This window comes from Plecotus auritus (genome assembly GCF_963455305.1).
Source record: "Plecotus auritus genome assembly, chromosome: 2".
Taxonomy (NCBI): Eukaryota; Metazoa; Chordata; class Mammalia; order Chiroptera; family Vespertilionidae; genus Plecotus; species Plecotus auritus.
The window spans coordinates 21,656,171-21,676,170 of record NC_137771.1 but is presented as its reverse complement, the minus strand read 5'-3'; the positions used below and the strand labels follow the sequence as shown (position 1 = coordinate 21,676,170).

Genomic DNA, 20,000 nt, shown 5'->3' with positions numbered 1-20,000 from the left:
CAGCATGTGCTTGCTGTGAGGAGGGAGGATTAAGCTTAGGATCGGGGTGACCACACTGAGAGGAGAGAGATCTAGAGCACTTGGAGCAAAGGAGGGGAATGCAGAGTGAGGCACATGCAGAGTGAGGTCAGTCAAGGGAGAGTGGGACTAGGAGAGGCTGTGGGGAGACCGGAAAGAGGTCAGAAATAGGGGGAGAGAGAGCTCATTAGGGTAAACCAGAGCAAGCAGTCAGGGTCAATTGCATGAGAGTGAGAGGGCAAGAGGTGAGTGAGAGGGAGAGCATGCATGTGTTCAAGAGAGTCCACACACAATCGAGGTGAGTGTGAGCACACAGAGGATGGGGCCAGAGCAAGGAAGCTAGCAGTAAGAGAGCAATGGTCAAAGGGAGGGTGAGTGTGAGCACAGATGTGAGAGAGCATAGGGATGAGAAGGCAGCCACAAGAATGGGAAAAGCAGGGGTGGGGGCAACAATTAATGAGATGGAAAAGGCAAGCGTGGTGCAGAAGCCAAGAATGAGAGGATGAAGGGAGAAGGGGAAGGCATGCTTGGCAGCAGAAGGAAGGAGACAGGCGGACCAGACAGAAAGTTCAGGAAACACACTGTGCCTGTCTCCATGTTGCTCAGGCCAGTCTCTCCTGCGTGGGATCATTGCTGTCCTTCCTGTGCAGCTTTTCTACAGGGAATGCCAGGCTCTCTTTACAATTATGTGTTGTTTCATTCCTCAATGAGGATCTGTCCTAGCTGCTACAAAAGAGAAGAAAACAGCGGAGGCTGGTCATCCAGGATGTAGATCACCTTATCTGTCACCTGCAGTGGCTGCTGCCATTTCCCATGTTATGTTTAATATTTACAAGTACTTCAGCTGAGATTTCTTAGGGTGGGATGAAAGCAAGAACTGAACCCCAATTCTGGTCAGCATTTTGGGAAATGGAGGCCAAGCATTTAACTAAGAGGAGACCCTGGGGATTCCATGTTTGAACATAACTCTCATTTACTTACTTAAAATTTCAGTTGCACATCATTTCTGCAACTAGTCTCTCCATTCTGCCAGATCAGGAATTGTGCCTCCTACCACTTGCTCTCCAGCCTGCCCTTCCTTCCCTAGAACATGACATCAGGGGGATTTAACATGTTTCATTGATTCCTGCATCATCATTATCCTTAAGTATCCGTAACAAGTGAGTAGCCATAACGAGACCCAGAACTGAGTGCATTTCCAGACAAAGGGGATTCCAGGACAGAGGCCTTGCCCTGAGGCAGGAAAAGCAGATGTGCAAGCATTAGGAAAACCACTGCTGAAGGACCCAGGTCGTGAGCACTCTTTACGGCAGGTATATTGCTTTGGAAGCCAAAGCCCTCTGAACTTCAACTTGCTGACTGCCAACTGGGAGTGGCCCGGATTTCCTTACCCCCAACATTTCTGTCTTTTGATCTTCATCCACAACTTGGGGATCAACCCAAGTTGAAATCTTCCCAGTCTGAAGAAGGCAGTCTCGAGGAATGTTGACAATCCCAACTGAGATGACAACATTGGAGAGATGACAACAGAACATTCATGACATTGTAGTTCTTTGTACTAATCATTGCTCTCATTAGTGTGAAAAAATCATATTATTTTCTCCGTTTATTGAAATGGTATAACTGGCAAGCAGAGAATTTAATGTGTATGATGGGATGACAAATGATTTTTGTTTGTTTTTTACTCCTCGCCCAAGGATATATTTTTATTGATTTTAGAGAGAGAGAGGAAGGGAGAGGGAAAGAGAGAGAGAGATAAATATCGATTGAGAGAAACCGTTGCTTCCCATACGCACCCTGATCAGGGATTGAACCCACAATCTGGGTATGTGCCCTGATGGGGAATTAAACCCCTGACCCATGACCCATGGGACAATGCTCCAACCAACTGAGTCACACTGGTCAGGGCAATAAATGTAGTTTTTGATGTAGGAAGGAATAGGTAGGAGGGAAAGCGTACATATAGAAATGAGGATTTTAGAAACAGCATGAAAGAAGAAAAAGAAAGGGACTTGAACTCAAATCTGAGTATGCCTTTCTCACCACCCCTTCCTGCCTCCCCAGCCCCTCTCCAAAGCCAGTCATTGCCTCAAGAGGAAGTGTGATTTTCAGTTCTGAATCCAGATCAGAGGTGGCCTCCTTAACGATTGGGGTAGAAGGTCCAAGGGGCGCTGCTGTTTCTTTCTTTCTTTTTTTTTTTTTTTAAATATATTTTATTGATTTTTTTACAGAGAGGAAGAGAGAGGGATAGAAAGTTAGAAACATCGATGAGAGAGAGACATCGATCAGCTGCCTCCTGCACGCCCCCCACTGGGGATGTGCCCGCAACCCAGGTACATGCCCTTGACTGGAATCGAACCTGGGACCCTTCAGTCCACAGGCCGACGCTCTATCCACCGAGCCAAACCAGTTAGGGCGGCGCTGCTGTTTCTACACTGGAAGAGGACTGACCTACGAGCACTGGGACAGTTTCAATAACCACACAACAGCCAGCACTTAGGGAGCGCTTGCTATATACCTGGCGCTCTGCTAAGCACTTTGTATCATTGTTTCACTTTATCCTCCCAACAATCCATACATTCTTCCATCTGAGAGTTAAGAGACAGAAGGTTAGAAAAGTGATTGCCAAGCTTTCTCAGCTAGTAAGTGGCAGAGCCAGGACATAAACCCAAGTCTTTCTGACTCCAAACCCTGCAATTTTAACCAAATTGCTCAACCTAATGCCCTACTCAGCTTTAGATCAGAGAGCACTCAGCAAGTACTTCATAAAGAAAACAGAGACTCCAAACATACTCAAAGCTCTTCCAGCTTTCAAAACAAAACAAACACTTCAGTTTGTTTTATTGTCTCCTTATTAGCCTCTTTCTTTCATTCAGTTCTCTCTAGATTTTTATCCCCATTTCTTTCAATAACCGGCTGTATAAATGTGGAGAAATAATTAGTTCTCTGATATTCAGTATCTCTATCCCACACATAAAGAGATGGATGGAGTGAAATATGATCCCAGTAAGACCATTCCAGGAGATTCGCCTCCTCTGCTTGTTTTATTTCCTCGAGCAGAATGAACAGGTCATGGACTTTAGATCAGGCAGACCTGATTTCAACTCTCACCTAGTGAACCCGCCTGGCCCTGTCCTTCAGATGATAGGACCTCAGTGCAGTAGTCCCCCCACAGGCTGATAGGAAATTCATGCATGTGTGCCTGCTCTAGTAAGTGTTTTAACATTTAACTTCTGCCTTTTTCCTCCCAGCATCCGCCTGCTCTTCTGCCATCTGAACCCCCTGGCTGTGCCATCCCACAGGCCATGGAGAATGAGCTGCCGGTCCCCCATACATCTAGCAGTGCCAGTGTCGCCAGCAGTGCCAGCGGGGTCAGTAGCAGCAGCGGTGGAAGTGGCCGCCCCGCTGGGCCCCAGATTTCTGTGTACAGTGGCATCCCTGACCGGCAGACCGTGCAGGTGAGATTCCAGCTGATCTTGGATTGAATTCCTTGGTCATCTCCAGGCCTGGCCAGGAGGGCCTGTCAGCATGGTCTAGTGCAGTGGTCGGCAAACTGCAGCTCGTGAGCCACATGAGCTCCCTTAGTCCCACGGTTTGCCGCTCTGTTGGCTAATGAGTTTGCCGACCACTGGACTAGACTAAATGTTACCATGTAGTTGGAAGCTGTAAGAATTAGGCAATTGTGGCATATTGTGTGCAAAGAGGTAAAGGGTAGTATATGACAGTGGTTGGCAAACTCATTAGTCAACAGAGCCGCGGTTTGCCGACCACTGGTCTAGTGGAATAACCATGGTGTTGAATCTGTGCAGTTAGAGGAGCCTTTTATCGTTTCCTCGTTTCCTTGAGACTGTGGCTCAGCCAGACCCATCAGGAAAGAGAATGGCAGTAAGGCCAGGGAGTGGGAGATGGTGGCTCAGAAGAGGGGTGATGGAGGGAGGGAGGGAAAGGAGAGAGTAACGCATCACCCTGTGGCACTTGCAAGCCCTGTGGTTCTGCAAGCCCCAGGGGATTTCTTCAAAGGGACTGGTAGGACTTTCCAGGCAGCTAGGGGCAAACCCTGGGAAGAAGCACAAGCCTGCCCTGAGGCCCCACCCCCACCCCCAGCAGGGAGGATACAGCCCGTGGATAAGTTTTAGTTGGCTGGTGTGTTGCTTAAGTGGCAATAGTCCTCCCCGCTTGTGAGCTGTCTTTCTTCCCACCCCTTTCCTTCTCTCTGCCTTGTTGAGCTTTGGTTCCCTATGTCATCTTCCCTGTGTCCCAATCACCCTAATCTGAGGCTGAAGAATGGAAGGGAAGGGGAGTGTTATTGGCATGGGACACAGTGTCACTGGAGGCTTCAAGGCCTTCTGTCTCCCACAGCCTCCCCACCACTCTGAGAGTGAGTCAGAGCAGTGGTGGGCTGCCTTAAAGTCAAGGGAGGCAGCCAACACAGGGCAAACCATTCCGGGGGGCAATGCACTGAAGAGATGCAAGATAGATAAGGCAGAGATGCCTCCCTGAGAGGTGATTGGTTGTGGTGCTCGCAGACCTGGTGGCCTTCTCTGAGCAGTTGGGAAGAAGTGAGGGGGTTGGCAGGCGTTATTGCAGAAGGGGTGGGTCTGCAGTGGGTGAGTGGCCCAGCTGTTGAACACTGTCTGCACCTCTCCTGCCCCTTGCAGGTGATCCAGCAGGCCCTGCACAGGCAGCCCAGCACTGCGGCTCAGTACCTGCAGCAGATGTACGCCGCACAGCAGCAGCACCTCATGCTGCAGACGGCGGCACTGCAGCAGCAGCACCTCAGCAGCGCGCAGCTCCAGAGCCTGGCGGCTGTGCAGCAGGTGAGAACGAGAGGGTGCTGCTGATGCCCCAGGGTCATGTGGCTGCAGGAGTAAGAGAAGAAGTGGGCAGTGCACACGTGCTCTGTGCATGCTCTCCCTGGACCCTCACAGAACCCCTGAAGTAGGTGTGATTGTCGTCGGCGGCCTCTGACAGATGAGGAAAAAGGCTAAACACCTGGCCCAAGTCACACAGCTCATGAGTGGAGCGGCTGGAACCCTCAGCCCGCCCAGCCCAGCCCCGGCCTTCCTCACCAAGTCACTGCACCAGAGACAGGACTGAGGGTCAGAGAGGTCCACAAGCAAAGGCATTGCCCATTCAGCTTGCCTCTCTGCCATCAGTGCCTGAGAAGAACTCATCATTCATTCATTCAACAAAATATTTTATGGACCTACTGTATGCCAGCCCTTGGGTTTATGTCAGGCACCGAGTATACTGTGGATTCTGTCTTGGAGCTCATAGTGGGGAGACAGCCAGTAAACAGAAACCCAGATAGACAAGGAAACAAAATATGTGAACATCTCAGTTGTGGTAAGCTGTGACTGAATAACAAGGAAGACCTTAGATTGGGTGGCCAGGGAAGGCCTCTCTGCTGGAGTAACATTGATGCTACCCTTGAAGGGTGACAAGAAGCTGGCCAAGGGGAGAGGGTAGGCTGGACATCCCAGAAAGTGTGTACAACGCTCCGCATGGGGGCCCAGATATGATGGAGTGGGGAGGATGGAGGACTGAGAGAGCTGGAAACCTTGCTAATAACCAAAGCTGACAATTTGAGTGCTTACATGCAAATGCTTTGCCTTGCTCAATCCTTTTAACAACCGTACAAGGTAGACACTGTTATTGTCCCCACCTTATGAAAAAGGAAACTGAGGCACTCGCTTAGGGTCACACAGATGAGGCAGAATGGAGGTTTGATTCCTTCCCACACTGTTGTACTTCCTTGGAAGGTGAGAGCCTGGGGCGGGACTAAGGGAGATCTGGGACTCTAGTGATAAGAATTGTCCTTTCCAGGCGAGCCTGGTGGCCAACAGACAAGGGAGCACCCCCGGCAGCAGTGTGTCTGCACAGGCCCCGGCCCAGTCATCCTCAGTAAGTAGATGGGGGTAGTGGGCAGAGCCCCCAACCCAGGACCAGCTCCATCCTCCTTGCCCAAGACTCAGTGGTGGGGAATCCTCAGCCATGTGGAATCATGGCTGGGATCTATTACTCTTGTCAGAAATCATACGTGTCTCTCCCTAACCCTTACTTTAACAACTCCCTGTCATCATTCCAATGCCAAGGTTCTCTGTTCATAGCTCAGTTCTCTCACCATTGGACCCTCCCTGCAGCTCTGCACAAAGGCCAGAGATGGGGCAGCGCTGGGGGAAGATCCAGGGCCAAGGACCAGGGATGGTTCTAAAGAAGGCCGAATCCACCCAGGGACAGAGGGGCGGCGGGGGAAGAGATGGATGCAGGGGCACAGAGGTAACCATCAGGACCTTCTGTTTCCTACTGCGTGTCTCTCCCATCAGATCAATCTGGCAGCCTCCCCAGCGGCAGCCCAGCTCATCAACCGGGCTCAGAGTGTGAACTCAGCAACCGCCTCGGGCATCGCCCAGCAGGCTGTGCTCTTGGGCAACACCTCGTCTCCCGCCCTGACTGCAAGCCAAGCACAGATGTATCTGAGGGCACAGATGGTGAGTACCCAGCCTGGGCCACGGCTCGGGTGGGCCAGGGGGAACAGGCAGAGAGTCTGAGAGATGAGAGAAGGGTAGCGATTAGTCCAGGTTGGGAAGACGCCTAGGAGACAGCTGGCAGAGATAAGGGTGGAATAAAGAAGGGAGGGGAGCTGGAAGGCTGAGGGGAGCTTTGGTATGGGCTCACTGACAAGGACACGGGGGTTCCAGGATGAAATAGTTACCCATGATGCCTCCTTTCCTTCCCCTCTGAGAGTGAAACAGAGCTGTGCTCCTCTTTTCAGAAACCACTCCCTAACATTAATTAGGGTAGACAATGCGGGAGTCCTTGCCTCAATGGTCTGTACCAGGGGTCCTCAAACTTTTTAAACAGGGGGCCAGTTCACTGTCCCTCAGACCGTTGGAGGGCCGGACTATAGTTTAAAAAAAAAAAAACTATGAACAAATTCCTATGCGCACTGTGGGCCCGGGACGAGTCGGCTGCTAAGCAGGACAGGCAGCAGCACCCGGCGGGCCGGATAAATGTCCTCGGCGGGACGCATGTGGCCCGCGGGCCATAGTTTGAGGACGCCTGGTCTGTACACTCAGGCACATCAGATAAGCAAGCATAGAAACATCCATTTACTCCACAGAAATGGGGACATCTGTCTTAGCTCACTGTGACAGTCCTTGCTGGTGATCAAGGGCCAAAGGAGCATTCCGGCTCAGATAGTGAAGGTGGCAGCCAGCGTCAGGACATGCTGCTGCCTCCACTGCCCTCCCAGCTGGGCCCCAGGCTAGTCACGGTCACCCTATCAGTTGTTAATCAGGTGGGCATGTTTGGGTCAAATGTACTCAGGATGGCATCGGCCCTGGACATGCATATCTAAGATCTCTCCTCTACACCTGGCCCTGAGGGCTGCAGAGTCCCTTAGGAACTTAAGAGGTTCCTAAGATTTAGAAGAATTTCCTGGGAAAATAGCAGCATGCCCCCTAGAAGGCAGTAGCATCTAATGGTTCTACGCTCAGCTCCATCCAACCTCATATCTCCCATCCTGAAGATGTCTCCCTCGAGCTGCTTGACACACAGTCCTACCCTCCCTCACTCCTGTGGCCAGAATTTGACACTCGGAGCCTTTCTGGTCTTGCTCCTGCACTTCCGTTCCTGACTCTGAGTTCATTGCTTGAGGTGCAGCTCCATTCCCAGGGTCAGCCTCTTAGACACACTGCATAGACTAGGCTTCCCCTTCTCTAGGGAAACAGCCACATTGTGGCATTGCCCACGCCGGCTTTTGTCTTCAGTTACTCATTCCCTTGCCCGACTCAACTGCCCCAACTGAGTCCTAAAGGTTGTCTGCCTCCCTCCCCAGAGCAGAACATGCATGCATGGAGGGTGCCTCCTAGAGTTCTCAAGACACCAGCATGTCCACATTGACCCCAAGCTAGACTCACAGAGATGGAAGTGTCACGCAGAGACCATCATGTAGCCTGCGTGGCGCCCCGTGGAAGGAGATGCAGACACAAGTACAGCTCTAGACGCTCTGCTTCCTCTACCACTGTTGTACACACACACACCCCTAAACTTGACTAAAAATTGAGCAAATCACCCCTTCTGGAGCTGAGTCCTATTCTGTCCCGACCTAGAGTCAGGAGTGGGTGAGACCTAGCCAGTGACCCTAGGCGGCATCTATTTCAGCCCAGGGTCCTTGCTCCCAAGGACGCTGAGGAGAGAGTGACTAGGATGCCCTGCGATTGTAGGTCCCCTCTAGGATGAGCTCCTCACAGAGGCTGCTGCAGGAAACCTGACTTGGGTACAGCCCCAGGGTGGCTCTCCCCCGCCACCCCTCACTGCCCAGCCTAGGTCAGGATGCCACGAGCCTCGAGATTTTCAGAGGATCCCCTTGGACTCCTTCCCTTTCTTGCCTATTTCCCCATATCTGCTCCCTGGCTAAACTGTCTGTCCTGTGGCTGAGCCCACATTGGGCAGGTAAAAGGCGCCTCGTTTCCTGTGATTCCAGGCCCAGCCAGGTAACCTGGTGCAGGTAGCTAGGAGCCTAGGCGGCACTGTTCCTTTGTCCCCTCAGCTCATCTTCACGCCCACGGCCACCGTCGCTACTGTGCAGCCTGAGCTCGGCACTGGCTCCCCCGCCCGGCCCCCCACCCCCGCCCAGGTGAGGATTCCATGCTTGTGGTGGGAGGGCAGGGGGGTGGGTACTCCGTTGAGGGGTACTGATACTGGGTATGGGCCCAAGCCCTGGTGGAGCTTTGAATCTTTGGGAAGGCTGGAATCTCCCAGGAAAGCAGGTGGGAGACTGGACGGCCCAATGTGCCCAGACCTGCTCCTTCATTCCCCACTGAGAAGGCCTCAGCCACTCCTGACCCTGTTCCTGCAACATAGGTCAGGCGTCAGAGCAGCGCGCTGAGGCCAGCGTAGTTGCCAGTAATGGCCCGGTGGTCTTTGCTGCCGTTGTACCTTACACTCGCCCCCCCCCCCCCCCAATGTCACTTCTGCTGCTTTGGTTGCTTTCAAGTGGAAAATCCCACTCTGGTTATATAGACTAGCACCGCTAGGAATCAGGGGAAATGGCATGGAAGCGGGAGGGAAGATGAGTCCTGGGTCCCTACCCTCTGCCGGGAGCACACAGGTTCTGCTGTGGCTGTAAAGATCCTATGGGCAGCCCGGCAGAGGAACACCTCCCACTCCCATCACCCCATCCCCAGCTACAGAATGGGGGCCACGTGGAGGATACTTGGTAGCAAGATCATCAGATTTGTCAGATGAGAGTCTGGCACAGCCTCTGTATGTCCAGCAGAGGGCACCAGGGACCAGGTTGAATAAGCAGGGCCAACCGGTGCACAGTTTATTCTGGGGACCAGATAATCCTCTGCCTGGTGGCCTTGCTGGTTAATTAACTCTCCGTTTTGCCCTGGCCTTTTCCGGTGTGGCAAGCCCACGCCCTGCGGTACCTGGGAATTCTTTCTAAGTGGTGTGCATCCCATCCTGCTAGTTTGGAGGAGGCGGGACTTAACAGAAGGGAGAGCGCCTGTCCGGCCTGCCCGGGCCTGCCCCAGCCTGAGCCGTCCTCCCTTCTCAGAATTCCATTTCTTCTGCTGGTGGATCCAATCAATAGCACTCTCTCTTGTCCCCTTTAGAACCTCTACCTGCTCCTGGTTCCTCTTTCAGCCCTAACTCATTCTCTCTCTCTTTGTCTCTGATTTCATACACGATCCTATTCAGCTATTCCTGGATCCGTCCCTAACTCCTTCCCTGTCTCAATTGTGTGTTGGCATTGTTCCTACCCACATTCTCTGGACTCCTGTAGACCCCTCTTTTCCAGGTACAGAACTTGACCCTCCGAACACAGCAGACACCAGCTGCAGCAGCTTCGGGCCCTCCCCCCACTCAGCCTGTCCTGCCCAGCTTGGCCCTGAAACCCACGCCAGGTGGTAGCCAGCCTCAGCCTACCCCATCACAGGGCAGAAGCACTGCTCAGGGTTCCCCTGCAGGTACCAAGTCTGGCCTAACTGACAGTGTGATGGAGCCACTCAAGAAAGGAGATGGCAACACCAGTGTGCCAGGGAGCTTGGAGGGCCGGGCTGGGCTCAGCCGGATGGTGCCCGCTGTGGCTGCCCATCCCCTCATTGCACCAGGTAAGGGCTCCAGGAAGAAGGATCCTATCCCAGAAAACTGTGGGCCAGGGAAAACTTTCAAACTTTCCTTTTCCCCATGGACATGCTAAGATCCCAGCCATGTGTCTCTCCCCTCTTCCAATCTTGAGATGTTCATTTGCTCCTCAATCCGTTTCATGCTTCTCATCCAGCTTTAAAAGGAAGCCACATCCGTTGGATTAAATGGACACAGCAGTGAATCTCAGAGTGTGCAATCATAGCTGTTGACCCTGAGTGGGTGGAGGTTGGCAGCGAGACTATTTTGAAATTCTCTAAGAGTCAGCAAAAAAGATGGGGCCAGCCAGAGGCATGAAAGAACACATGGGGAGATGAGGAAGTGGGAAGTTCATTTTCTCATCATTCCACAGACATTTGTTGACCAATATTTGCCAGTTGTATTGCCAGTTCTGGATATGTGAAGATTAATAAGTCTGGGGCCTGCCCTTGAGGAGAGCACAGTCTGGAAGGACAGACAGGTACAGTGAGATGAGTGCTGTAACGTGTGAGCGCCGAGCACTGTCGGAACCCAGTGCACTGTCTGTCCTTGGGGAGAAGAGGCAAGAAAGGTCCCAATGAGGTCACGTGAGAATAAATGTAGCAGATTTTAAAAAAAATAATCCAGCAAGTCATTTGTGAGGCGAGTTCTCTGAAGGAGGTGAATCAGTCTTCCCTGGGGCCAGACTCCTTTCCCTGCCTGCTAAAATTCTCCCAGCACCGCCTCTTGTCGGCCATCTCTGATGGGAAGAGCCCTAGAAGCCTGACTTTCCCTTCCAGAGAGCAAGACCAAGCTGTTCTAACACAGAAATACATATAGTGGTGGGCCATGTGGCTTTGCATTAAAGAGAGACTCAGCCTGGTCACATCCCTGGACCGTCACTTGCCATCGGACCTCATCCAATCTATTTTTTTCTTGAGAACCTACTCTATGCTTGTTACTAATGAACCAAGATGGTCAAAATATGATTCCTTACCTAAAGGAGTGTACAGTCAAAAGGACAGAGCCAGGTATACGGTATAAGCAAATCCATTCATGTCATAAATTCCGTTAAAGGAATAAGTAGGGGGTAAGTGGGCACAGAGCACAGGTGGTCATCTCAGCACCGGGCAGGATGGTCAGATGAAATGGCACGTGAGTCTTGAAGTATAGCAGTTGACCCAACAGACAAAGTAGACGAAGGTATTCGAGACAGGAAAGCATTATGACAGTGAGCTGGGAAGAATCTGATTTAAAGTCCTTTATTCGCCTTTTTGAGGTTTCAAGGACAAAGGGTTGATCTCTACCTTCCGTGGTCACTACAGACCCTTTGGAGGCCTCACTGCCCTGTGGCTCCAGGTGTCTCTTTCTGTCTGGCATTGCTTTTTTCAGAGATTGTTCCAGTCTCTTCCTTTAGGGGGAAAGGAACTGAGGCTCAGAGGTAAAGACTGGTTCTTACAGTGACTTGATAGCAGCTTGGACTAGAGCAGGGACCCCAAGTTAGCATTTCTTCTACCTATTCATTCAGTGCACAATCCCTAGAGCAGAACTGGGAACCAAGTCTGGCTGAGTCAGATCCTGGATCTCAGTCATCTAGCCGTGTTTGCCTCTCTCAGTTCTGACAGTGATTTGGGGCTTCCCAGGCCTTTCTTATTTCTGACCTGAAGCTCAAAGAGCCAGCGGTTCTGAGACTGTTCTGAGGTTTACAGAGTCTAAAGGAGGGCTCTCTTCTCTCAAACCTGGTCAGGGTGACTGCAGGTGAGCCACAGGCTGAGGTCCAGAGCCCAGGTGTGGCTGGGACTGACAATATGTGGCTATCTGCAGTACAGGGACCAGTAGTTCCACAGAACTTTCTATGGAGCAGCTGTGAGCTTTGGACCACAAAGACCTTTCCCTCAGAGACACAAATCAGTAGGCTTTGCATTGTTTCTGCCTCCCACTATCCCCTCCTGTTCTTCCTTTCTTCTCCCACCCCTTCCTCTCTGTAAACCCTAGGGTTCCACTCCCCCACCCCCACCTCCCAAATGGATGACAGTGGTGGTTCAGGATGCTGCAGATCCTCTCAGGGCCCCTGGAACAAACAAACAAACAAAAGGACTGAACTAACCCTATGACCTGATGCAGGGGCGGGGGTGGGGTGGAGGGGCAGCCCGGAGCCGCACCTGCCCTGGGCTCCGCAGTTCCCCAGGCGGAGGTAACTCCTGGCCTCCTGCCCAGTCAACCCACTGCGAGTGGAATGATCAGAGCATGCGTGCATGCCAATTTGCGGGGGGGGGGGTGGGGGGGAGCACAGAGTGGTTTTTTGTTTGTTATTGGAGCATTTTTGAGCTGGCTGGCTGGCTGCCCCCAGGGAAAGGAACCAGTGGAGACTTGCGGTGGAGGGGCCGCTGAGGGAGTAGAGTAGAGGGGAATGTGTTCTCCTGGGGCTGTTTCCTCCCAGAGCAGGCAAAGGCGCTAGTCCCAGCTGGGACTGCTCCCACTGACAGCTGTTTGGGGGCAAAGCCCCTCCCCCATGGCAAGCTCCCCGCTGTTCCTGCTCCTGTCACCTTGGCAACCGCCTTCTTTAGGCTCTGCAAATAGAAAAGGTCCCTTAAGCCCTGAAAAGGAGTGGGGGAGGGGAGTAAGGGGCGGAGAGCTGAGCCTAAGAGGTTGGGCTTCTCAGTGACCAGGACTGAACCACTGAGGGCAGAGAGGGGCAGGCGGGAGGGTCCCAGGGCCTGGTCTCCGGGGAAGCCCGGTCCTAAGGGAGCTGGGCACAGCTCCCCATAGGAGGCTGGGTTCTTGGAGTCCTCGTTCTAGTGGATAAACTTAAGGCCTTGGATGCAGTCTGGCCCAAAGGTGAGGAGAAAGTTACTGACGGGAGGGAGATGCTGTGACAAAAGGGAACGGTCTGTTCATTGAAAACCCTGCGCCCTTTTCACACAATCCTGCTGCAGATGCCCGTTTTTGTTCTGCCTCCTCGTCCCTCCTCAGGTCTCAGGGAGGAGAGAGAATGCTCTGTGGGGAAGGACTGCACATAGCGGCTTTGTTTATCACAGAGAGGGTTTTGTGTCGGGGGTGATTTCTGTCTGTGACACGCTGGACGGTGGGATGCTTGCTGATTCCAGGAATCTGGCGTACCATCTCTCCCTCCCAAGCAGCTGCCAAACTGGAGGTAGACACACCTTTACTTAGAGAATCCAATAAAGAACAAAACGTGCAGGTGGGCCTGTTATCTGGCTAGAATCAAAATTCCTAACCATTTTGATATTAGAATCATGCAAGTAGCCATGAAGGTCATTTCAACTATCCGCTGTAGGACCAAGTTTAGATTACTAAGAATCTCCTTCATTGGGGGCTATCCACAGGATATCAGTGGAATTTTATATTTTGTTCAATAACATCCCTCAGCATGGATGAGAGAGAGAGAGAGAGAGAGAGAGAGAGAGAGAGAGAGAGAGGGAGCTGTGATGCGGATGTTGGGCACTCCTTTCCTGGCATTCCTCACCCCAGGCTCCCATTATGTATGTTACTTCCATGGATGCTGCCAGCTAAGAATAGTAATTACAGTTCATGAACAATTCAATTCCAGGCACTGTACTAAATGCCTTATCTATATATCTCATTTAATCCTAACAATGATTGTTTCATCTCACAAATTAAGAAGATATGGCTTAGAAAGAATAACTAACTGTCATCCCCAAATAGTTTTTTTCTCTTTAATTGTTCAGTTCAGCTCAGCAAATTTTCATTTAGCATCTATTATGTGCCAAACATAAAGCTAACCATATGGGAGTCACAGAGATGAACAAGTTTGAATTCCAGTAGGGGTTGTGGAATTTTGAGTTGCACCTTGACAAATGAGTAGGTTTCAAGAACTGAACAGAAGGAGGATTATCTCAGTTGGCACTGGGCAGTACCTACACCCGGAGAGGCCACGTGTGCCTCTGACCATCTGTTCATGTAGGTGGGACCTGCTCCTCCTCCCCTTTCCCTGTCCCCCTGCCATGAGCTCTGGGACACCCTTTCCCCTGTCTCCCTTGTGTTTTATTCCAACACTTAGCCCCCAGAGGAGCTTGTCTGTTCTTACGTTTCAAAAATCTACCAACTGTCCACAGATGACTTCCCAGTATGCATCCATCCCTGCCCCCATCCTCGCTCCCCAGAGGCTGCCAGCCAGAGATAGGATATTCCCACTTGGATACCTCCCCACCTGATTTCACATGTTTAACATTTGGAGAATTCATAAACAACCAGAAGTCTTCCTCTACGGAGGGGTCCCCTCTTCCAGTCCTGACCACTGCCATGAGGTTTTCCTGTACGCCAGATTCACAATCTCAGGCTTATTTTGACTTAATGTTCCTCCACCAGAAGGAACATAAATGGAAAAAGCACAGGCTTTGGACTTAGACCCGGTTTCAGACCCCAGCTTCATCACTAGTTTTATGACCATCATCAAGCTGCTTAATGTCTGTAAACATCACTCGTTTGTAAAACAAAGATGGTGATATTCACCACCGGCTGAAAAGATGGATGAGGTGCCTGCAAAGTGACCACCAAAGAGTAGGCTCACGGCAGGCCTAACTGGATGCCAGGACGTCCTGCTCACAGCTGCTAGAATCATCTTCCTCAGAGATTCTTCCTTCCTTGGCCAGAAACACTGCCGTGTGTCTTTAGTTCCTGCTTTGTCCCTTGCAATGCCCCTACTGTAGGAGAGACTCAATAAATAGCACCTAAGGGCTTCCTGATAGACTGACTCTGCCCTGGGGTCCCTTCCAGATGCTCCCCCATTGCCCATTGCACCACTCTCATTGCCATGGCTTCCTCACACAGGTCTTCTTCCCCACTCCCACCTCTTTATGACTATTTTACCTCCCACCTTCTGGCATAATACTCCCCTGTCATTGTCCATCCCTCCAAGATTACCTCTAACTACCTCAACAGCCTCCCACTAAGCCTACAAGGCATGCCGCGTCCCTGTGTGCTTCCCGACTCGCACCATTCACTCGCCAGCAGCACTTTCTGAGCCTGATTCACCTGAAGGCACTGTGCCTCCTCTCTCAGATGCAGTCGGTTTCCCCCTAACCCACTGCACTGGGGAAGTCACTTGGAAACTACTCTCAGCTTCTGCTTGTAAAACGGGAATACTGCCCATTTGCCTGAGAGGCTTCTTGTAAGAATACATGAGACTCAAACGATGAAAAATGCTGTGAGGCGTTCAAAGCAACATACAAACAGCTACCATTTATTGAGCATCTCCTAGGTATAAACAAAGACAGTAAACTTCTTTGTGGTTTAAACATAGTATTCCATTTGACTCTAACTTCTCTATGTAGTAAGTATCACCATTTACGGAACAGAAGTCAACATACAGAGAGGTTAAGCAGTTTGTCTAAGACAGAACCAAGACTCAGAGCAGACCTGTCTGACTCTAAAACCCACGCCTTTAGCTACATAGGCTGTACTACCTATGCTTCTCCCGGGATGGGGTAGTTTCATTTTAACGCTCCACGCTGCCTGGTAAGGAGTCCCGCTCACAGAGGATTGGGGTGGTTTTGCGAGCCGTCTGCAGAGCAGGCCTAAAGAGCCCCTGCAGTTGGCAACCCTGTTTTTATAACCCGGTTTCCTCTTACGGGAAACTCCCTCCACTCTACATCCTCCCTCAGACTCATCCCAGCCCTCAGCTCCGAGGAGCTGCACCCCGGAACACTCATGTGGCTGTTGCTTTCCATTTGCCTAAAAGGAGCTTCCTTGTCTGTGTGTATCAGACTCCGACCTCTAGAGTCGACCTCAATCTCGGTTATACCCTGAGGCCTGAGACATCTTTGGAGCTGAGCGGCCTCCTGCGGGTGCCAACATCATTCAGACCTACCCTAAAAGTGCCTCCTCTCTGGCTTTTCTCCCAGAGACACCCTGGGTTCCACGGTACAGGATGCCCTACAGGTTCCTGAATGCACCCCGTATTTTATACCCTCAACACTTCGCACATGCTGTTCCTTTTGTCATCTTCCTAACTCTGGATGGTGCTAACACTTCCTTCATCTGGGAAATCTTCTCTGCTCCCCTTCCCAAGCTGAACCCTCTTCTCTGTGTCCTCAGCATTCATTCGGTCCTTATCTCCTATCATAACATTTGCCAAGTTACGCTGGGAAATCTGTTTACCAGCTGTCCTTTCACTGAACTGTTATCTACCGTATTCTAGGGACCACGTTGTAGTCAGCACCAAACATAGTACTTGGCCTGCAGGGGGTGCTTAGTAATGTTTGTGGAGCGACTGAAAGGCTGAAAGTATCTCTTCATTTAACTTTTTAAACCTTGAGCAGTAGCAGGTAGTAAAAAGTTATGCCATTCCTCTCTCACAGGTACCCTCCCCTCATAATATTCCTGTAGCTCCAAACTCTAACCACTTATTGGCTGGGATGCTTACAGCACCTGTACTAGTAGACTTTGGGACAAGAGTGCCAGCATTTCGGGAAAGTGGGCTGTGTCCTGCATCCCTGAAGCCTTGAGATCAATAGAGATCCATTACTGATAAATTGACAGTGGATGCAGTGAAGGGGCGTGTCGGTAATCCCTCACAGTCAGCCCTCCTGCCTGGAGGACCTTAATCCCCTGTTGCTAACAACCAGCCATTTGGGGACTGCAATCAGCCTCTTCAGATTCTAAGGAGGCTGTTCAAGGTTAGAGCACCAGACCGTTCCCTGGAGTTTCCTTTTAGCGGGGCCCTAATTCCTGCAGACCCCAGGCCTGCCCCTCCCCTGCTCCCCAGCAGAAAGGGCTGATGAAGCCTTCCAAAGCTGTGGCTGAGGTCCCATGGAATCAACCCTTGGGTCCTTAAAAGCGATGAACTTTCTAGCATTGGGGGGTGGGAGCCAAAATGGGTGTAGGAAAAAAATGAAACTATTGGACCTTAGGAAAACATAAGAAGGAAGGTCCAGAGAGATTTCTGTGCATGGATTTCATACAGGAATATGCCCCATTCTAACTGTGGGGAAGAAGGATGTGGCTACCTCGGTAGCATGGCTTCAACAGGAAAGCCCTCCTTCACCGCCCACACTGAGCTGGGAGGGCTGGGAGAGGGAGAAGAATTCATTGGCCTTACCATGATCAGCAGCAAACATGTGCTAAGCATCTACAAATGTGTAGAGTGATATGTTGGACAATGCGGAAGATAAAAGATACATAAAAACTTTCCAGTTGAATTAAAGCCATTTTTAATTTTTTTAAAAAGAGAAACATAAGACATCTTTGACTGTAAAACCATGCAATCTGGTTGGATAGATAGGAAATGAACACATAAAAGAATGCAAGTATTCCTGTTTAATCTAAGACACCGCTGATTGTAAGAGGCACCGTTATTTTTTTTTAACTAAGAAAAGCACTGCCAATTAAACCCACATCATCAACTGTATATGCATCCCAATTCAAAAGGCATTAAAGTGAGAGGTGGGGGAGACAAGTTAATTTTTAAGCATCAGTGAGATACATGTACCAGACAGTAAATGTTATCACAAGATGAATCAAACAAGCAAACAACAAAAGCATTCAGGGATTCCGAGGGAAAACTCACAGTGGAGGGTTAAGACAAAGAGGGAGAAACAGGAGCCGAGCCTGCGCCAGAGAAGCTTATGCCTCAGATCACCGAAGCAGGAGGAGGGAACTCCAGGAAACGGGAGGCTGAAACTGGACCCAAAGGCACAGGGCTGGGATGTCCTAAGGACGAGGAGCAGGGCCCTTCGGGTGAGTTGAAGGTTAGCACTGGAAGGTAGTGAGCAGAGGCTGGACGGGAGGAAGGTCTTCCATAAACCAGAATGGTCTGCAGGGTGGCACCCACCTCATCCATGTTCTGGTTTTGTGGGACAGACAAGCTGGAGCCCATGTTTGTCATCCATCCATTCATTCATTCATTCATTCATTCATTCATTCAGTAATACTGATTGAGCATCTGCTAAATTCAAGGTGCTTTGGAGGAAACAAATCACACCAATTCTGCCTACTAAAGGAGATGGTTGTTCACTGAGGTAACTGTGAGATAGGTATTATCATGACCGCCCATTTTAAAGATGTGGACACAGGTACAGAGAGGTCTGACTTCCCAGCATCCCACTGCTGGTCAGTGGCAGAGCTAGGCTCCACATCCAAGCATTCTAACCCTAGAGCCCACCCTGCTGAAGACGCTGTCCCTAGGACAGTGCAAAGCAGAGACCCAGAACAGCTGGGAGGAACGGGAGAGTCCTGCTGGCTGCAAGGGTGACCTGGATTTGATCTGTGGCGCTCTAGACAGTGTGAGACAAGACATAAACTCCATAGAGGGGACAGTGAGCTTGGATCAAAGAAAGAAGAATTGAAAGGTTGGTTTGTGTTGTGAAAAGATCTTGAATGTCAGAGGCTTTAGATGGCTGCAGACAAAGGAGAGTCCCTGGTGGCTTTTGATCAGAGATCAGATCTGTGCACCAGGAAGGGTAATTTGCAATCATCTGTAAGGTGGGCTATATATAGGAGAAGAAACTGAATCACAGAGACCCATTAGGTTACTGCAATACTCGATATAAAAGGACATTTACCCAGGACAGTGCTGCAGTTAATTCATGGTATTTGTTTCTTATTAACCTCAGAAGGATGTATACTCCACCCAAAATACATTGGGGTCTTTGACCTATGAACTTATCTAAGCTTCCACGAGCTTTGTTTATAGCCTTGGCATGCATTAGCATCATTTTTTTCTGCAACGATTGCTTTGGGGTTTTCCACGAGCAGCACAGGGTAGGGGGGGAGTAGGGTAGGATTGGAGGCCCAGGGATGGAGGGCCAGGAGGCCAGCAGTCGCCTTTCCCAATTTGGTAAACAATGTATTGTCCCTAATTCCCTCAATATACTATTTATGCTCTGTAGATCCAGAACCTTTCTTCTCTCTAACCTTCTTTTGTTTTCACCTTACAAGTCCTGAATTTTAAACTATTTTCCTGTGGTAGCCACTCACAATTGTAAAACAGGAAGAGATTTGCAGGATCGCCTAGCCCAAACCTCATGTTTCACAGATAAAACTGAAGCCCAGAGAAGGAAAGGGACCCTCTCAGGCCACACAGCCAGCGAGTAGTGGGACGTGCCACTGATCATCTCAGCTCCTCTGACCTGCACCATCTCTGGCTCTCACCTCAGATAGGCAGCCCCTAGAGTGACTCTGTTCCCAAGCCTGGAATTCCTGATTTTGTAATAAGAGAAAAGGTTTTACTTGAATTTTCAGGGAGGATAAGCATCATTCTGCAGGTCTGTCTGGCTTGCTGGAGCCTAACAGGACTGGCGTAGCATCTATAATATCTCAGGTGCTTATCAGCAATTGTCTTAAAAATTCCTGATTGTGAAGTTTGCCTGATTAACATTTTATGCCTGGTTGTTAAGTTTTGAGGTATTCAGTGTGGAATTAGGAGACAAGGCTTCAGTTAGGGTCAGGGGGAACTTATAATCACCAAATGCCTGCTGGCAATTTTCATTTGGACGTTCCACCATAACCTCAAACCCAATACATTTCTCTCAAAACCTCATCACCATTGGAGTTTCCCTCTTTCACCACTGACTGACATCCAGGCTGTAGCCTGTGGGCCACGCATGTTCCCTCTCTTTCTGCCTACAACAGTCTGTCACCAGGGACCACTTTGTTTTTCCTTAATGGCTCTTGTTCCTGACCTGGGTTTCAGTCAAATTTCCTGAAACGCTACTGTATACAAGGCATGAGCTAGACCCGGAAGGGAATACTAAAAATCCTCACCTCAAAAGGTCAGCCTGGTTAAAATGCAGGGAGAGAAGGCCAGCAGCAAATGGCAACAAATGGGTACTTACTTGGCACCCATCTAGTGTCAGGCACGAAGTTCTGGATAGAGAGATACCTGACAG

General features: G+C 50.5%; 1 protein-coding gene across 3 annotated transcripts in view; it reads left to right on the top strand.

Annotated features, from left to right (window-relative positions):
- The window catches only part of PHC2 (polyhomeotic homolog 2), an 83,178-nt gene that overhangs the window by 32,946 nt on the left and 30,232 nt on the right, over positions 1-20,000 (top strand). For 2 of the 3 annotated variants that reach the window (XM_080657746.1, XM_080657747.1), the window contains exons 2-7: positions 3,270-3,476; positions 4,677-4,835; positions 5,845-5,922; positions 6,345-6,509; positions 8,573-8,659; positions 9,827-10,139. In XM_080657746.1, the coding sequence (XP_080513872.1) occupies positions 3,324-3,476; positions 4,677-4,835; positions 5,845-5,922; positions 6,345-6,509; positions 8,573-8,659; positions 9,827-10,139 (955 nt within the window). In that variant the 5' untranslated portion in view covers positions 3,270-3,323. The remainder of the gene's footprint in view (positions 1-3,269; positions 3,477-4,676; positions 4,836-5,844; positions 5,923-6,344; positions 6,510-8,572; positions 8,660-9,826; positions 10,140-20,000) is intronic. The other variant, XM_080657748.1, reaches the window with a different exon arrangement.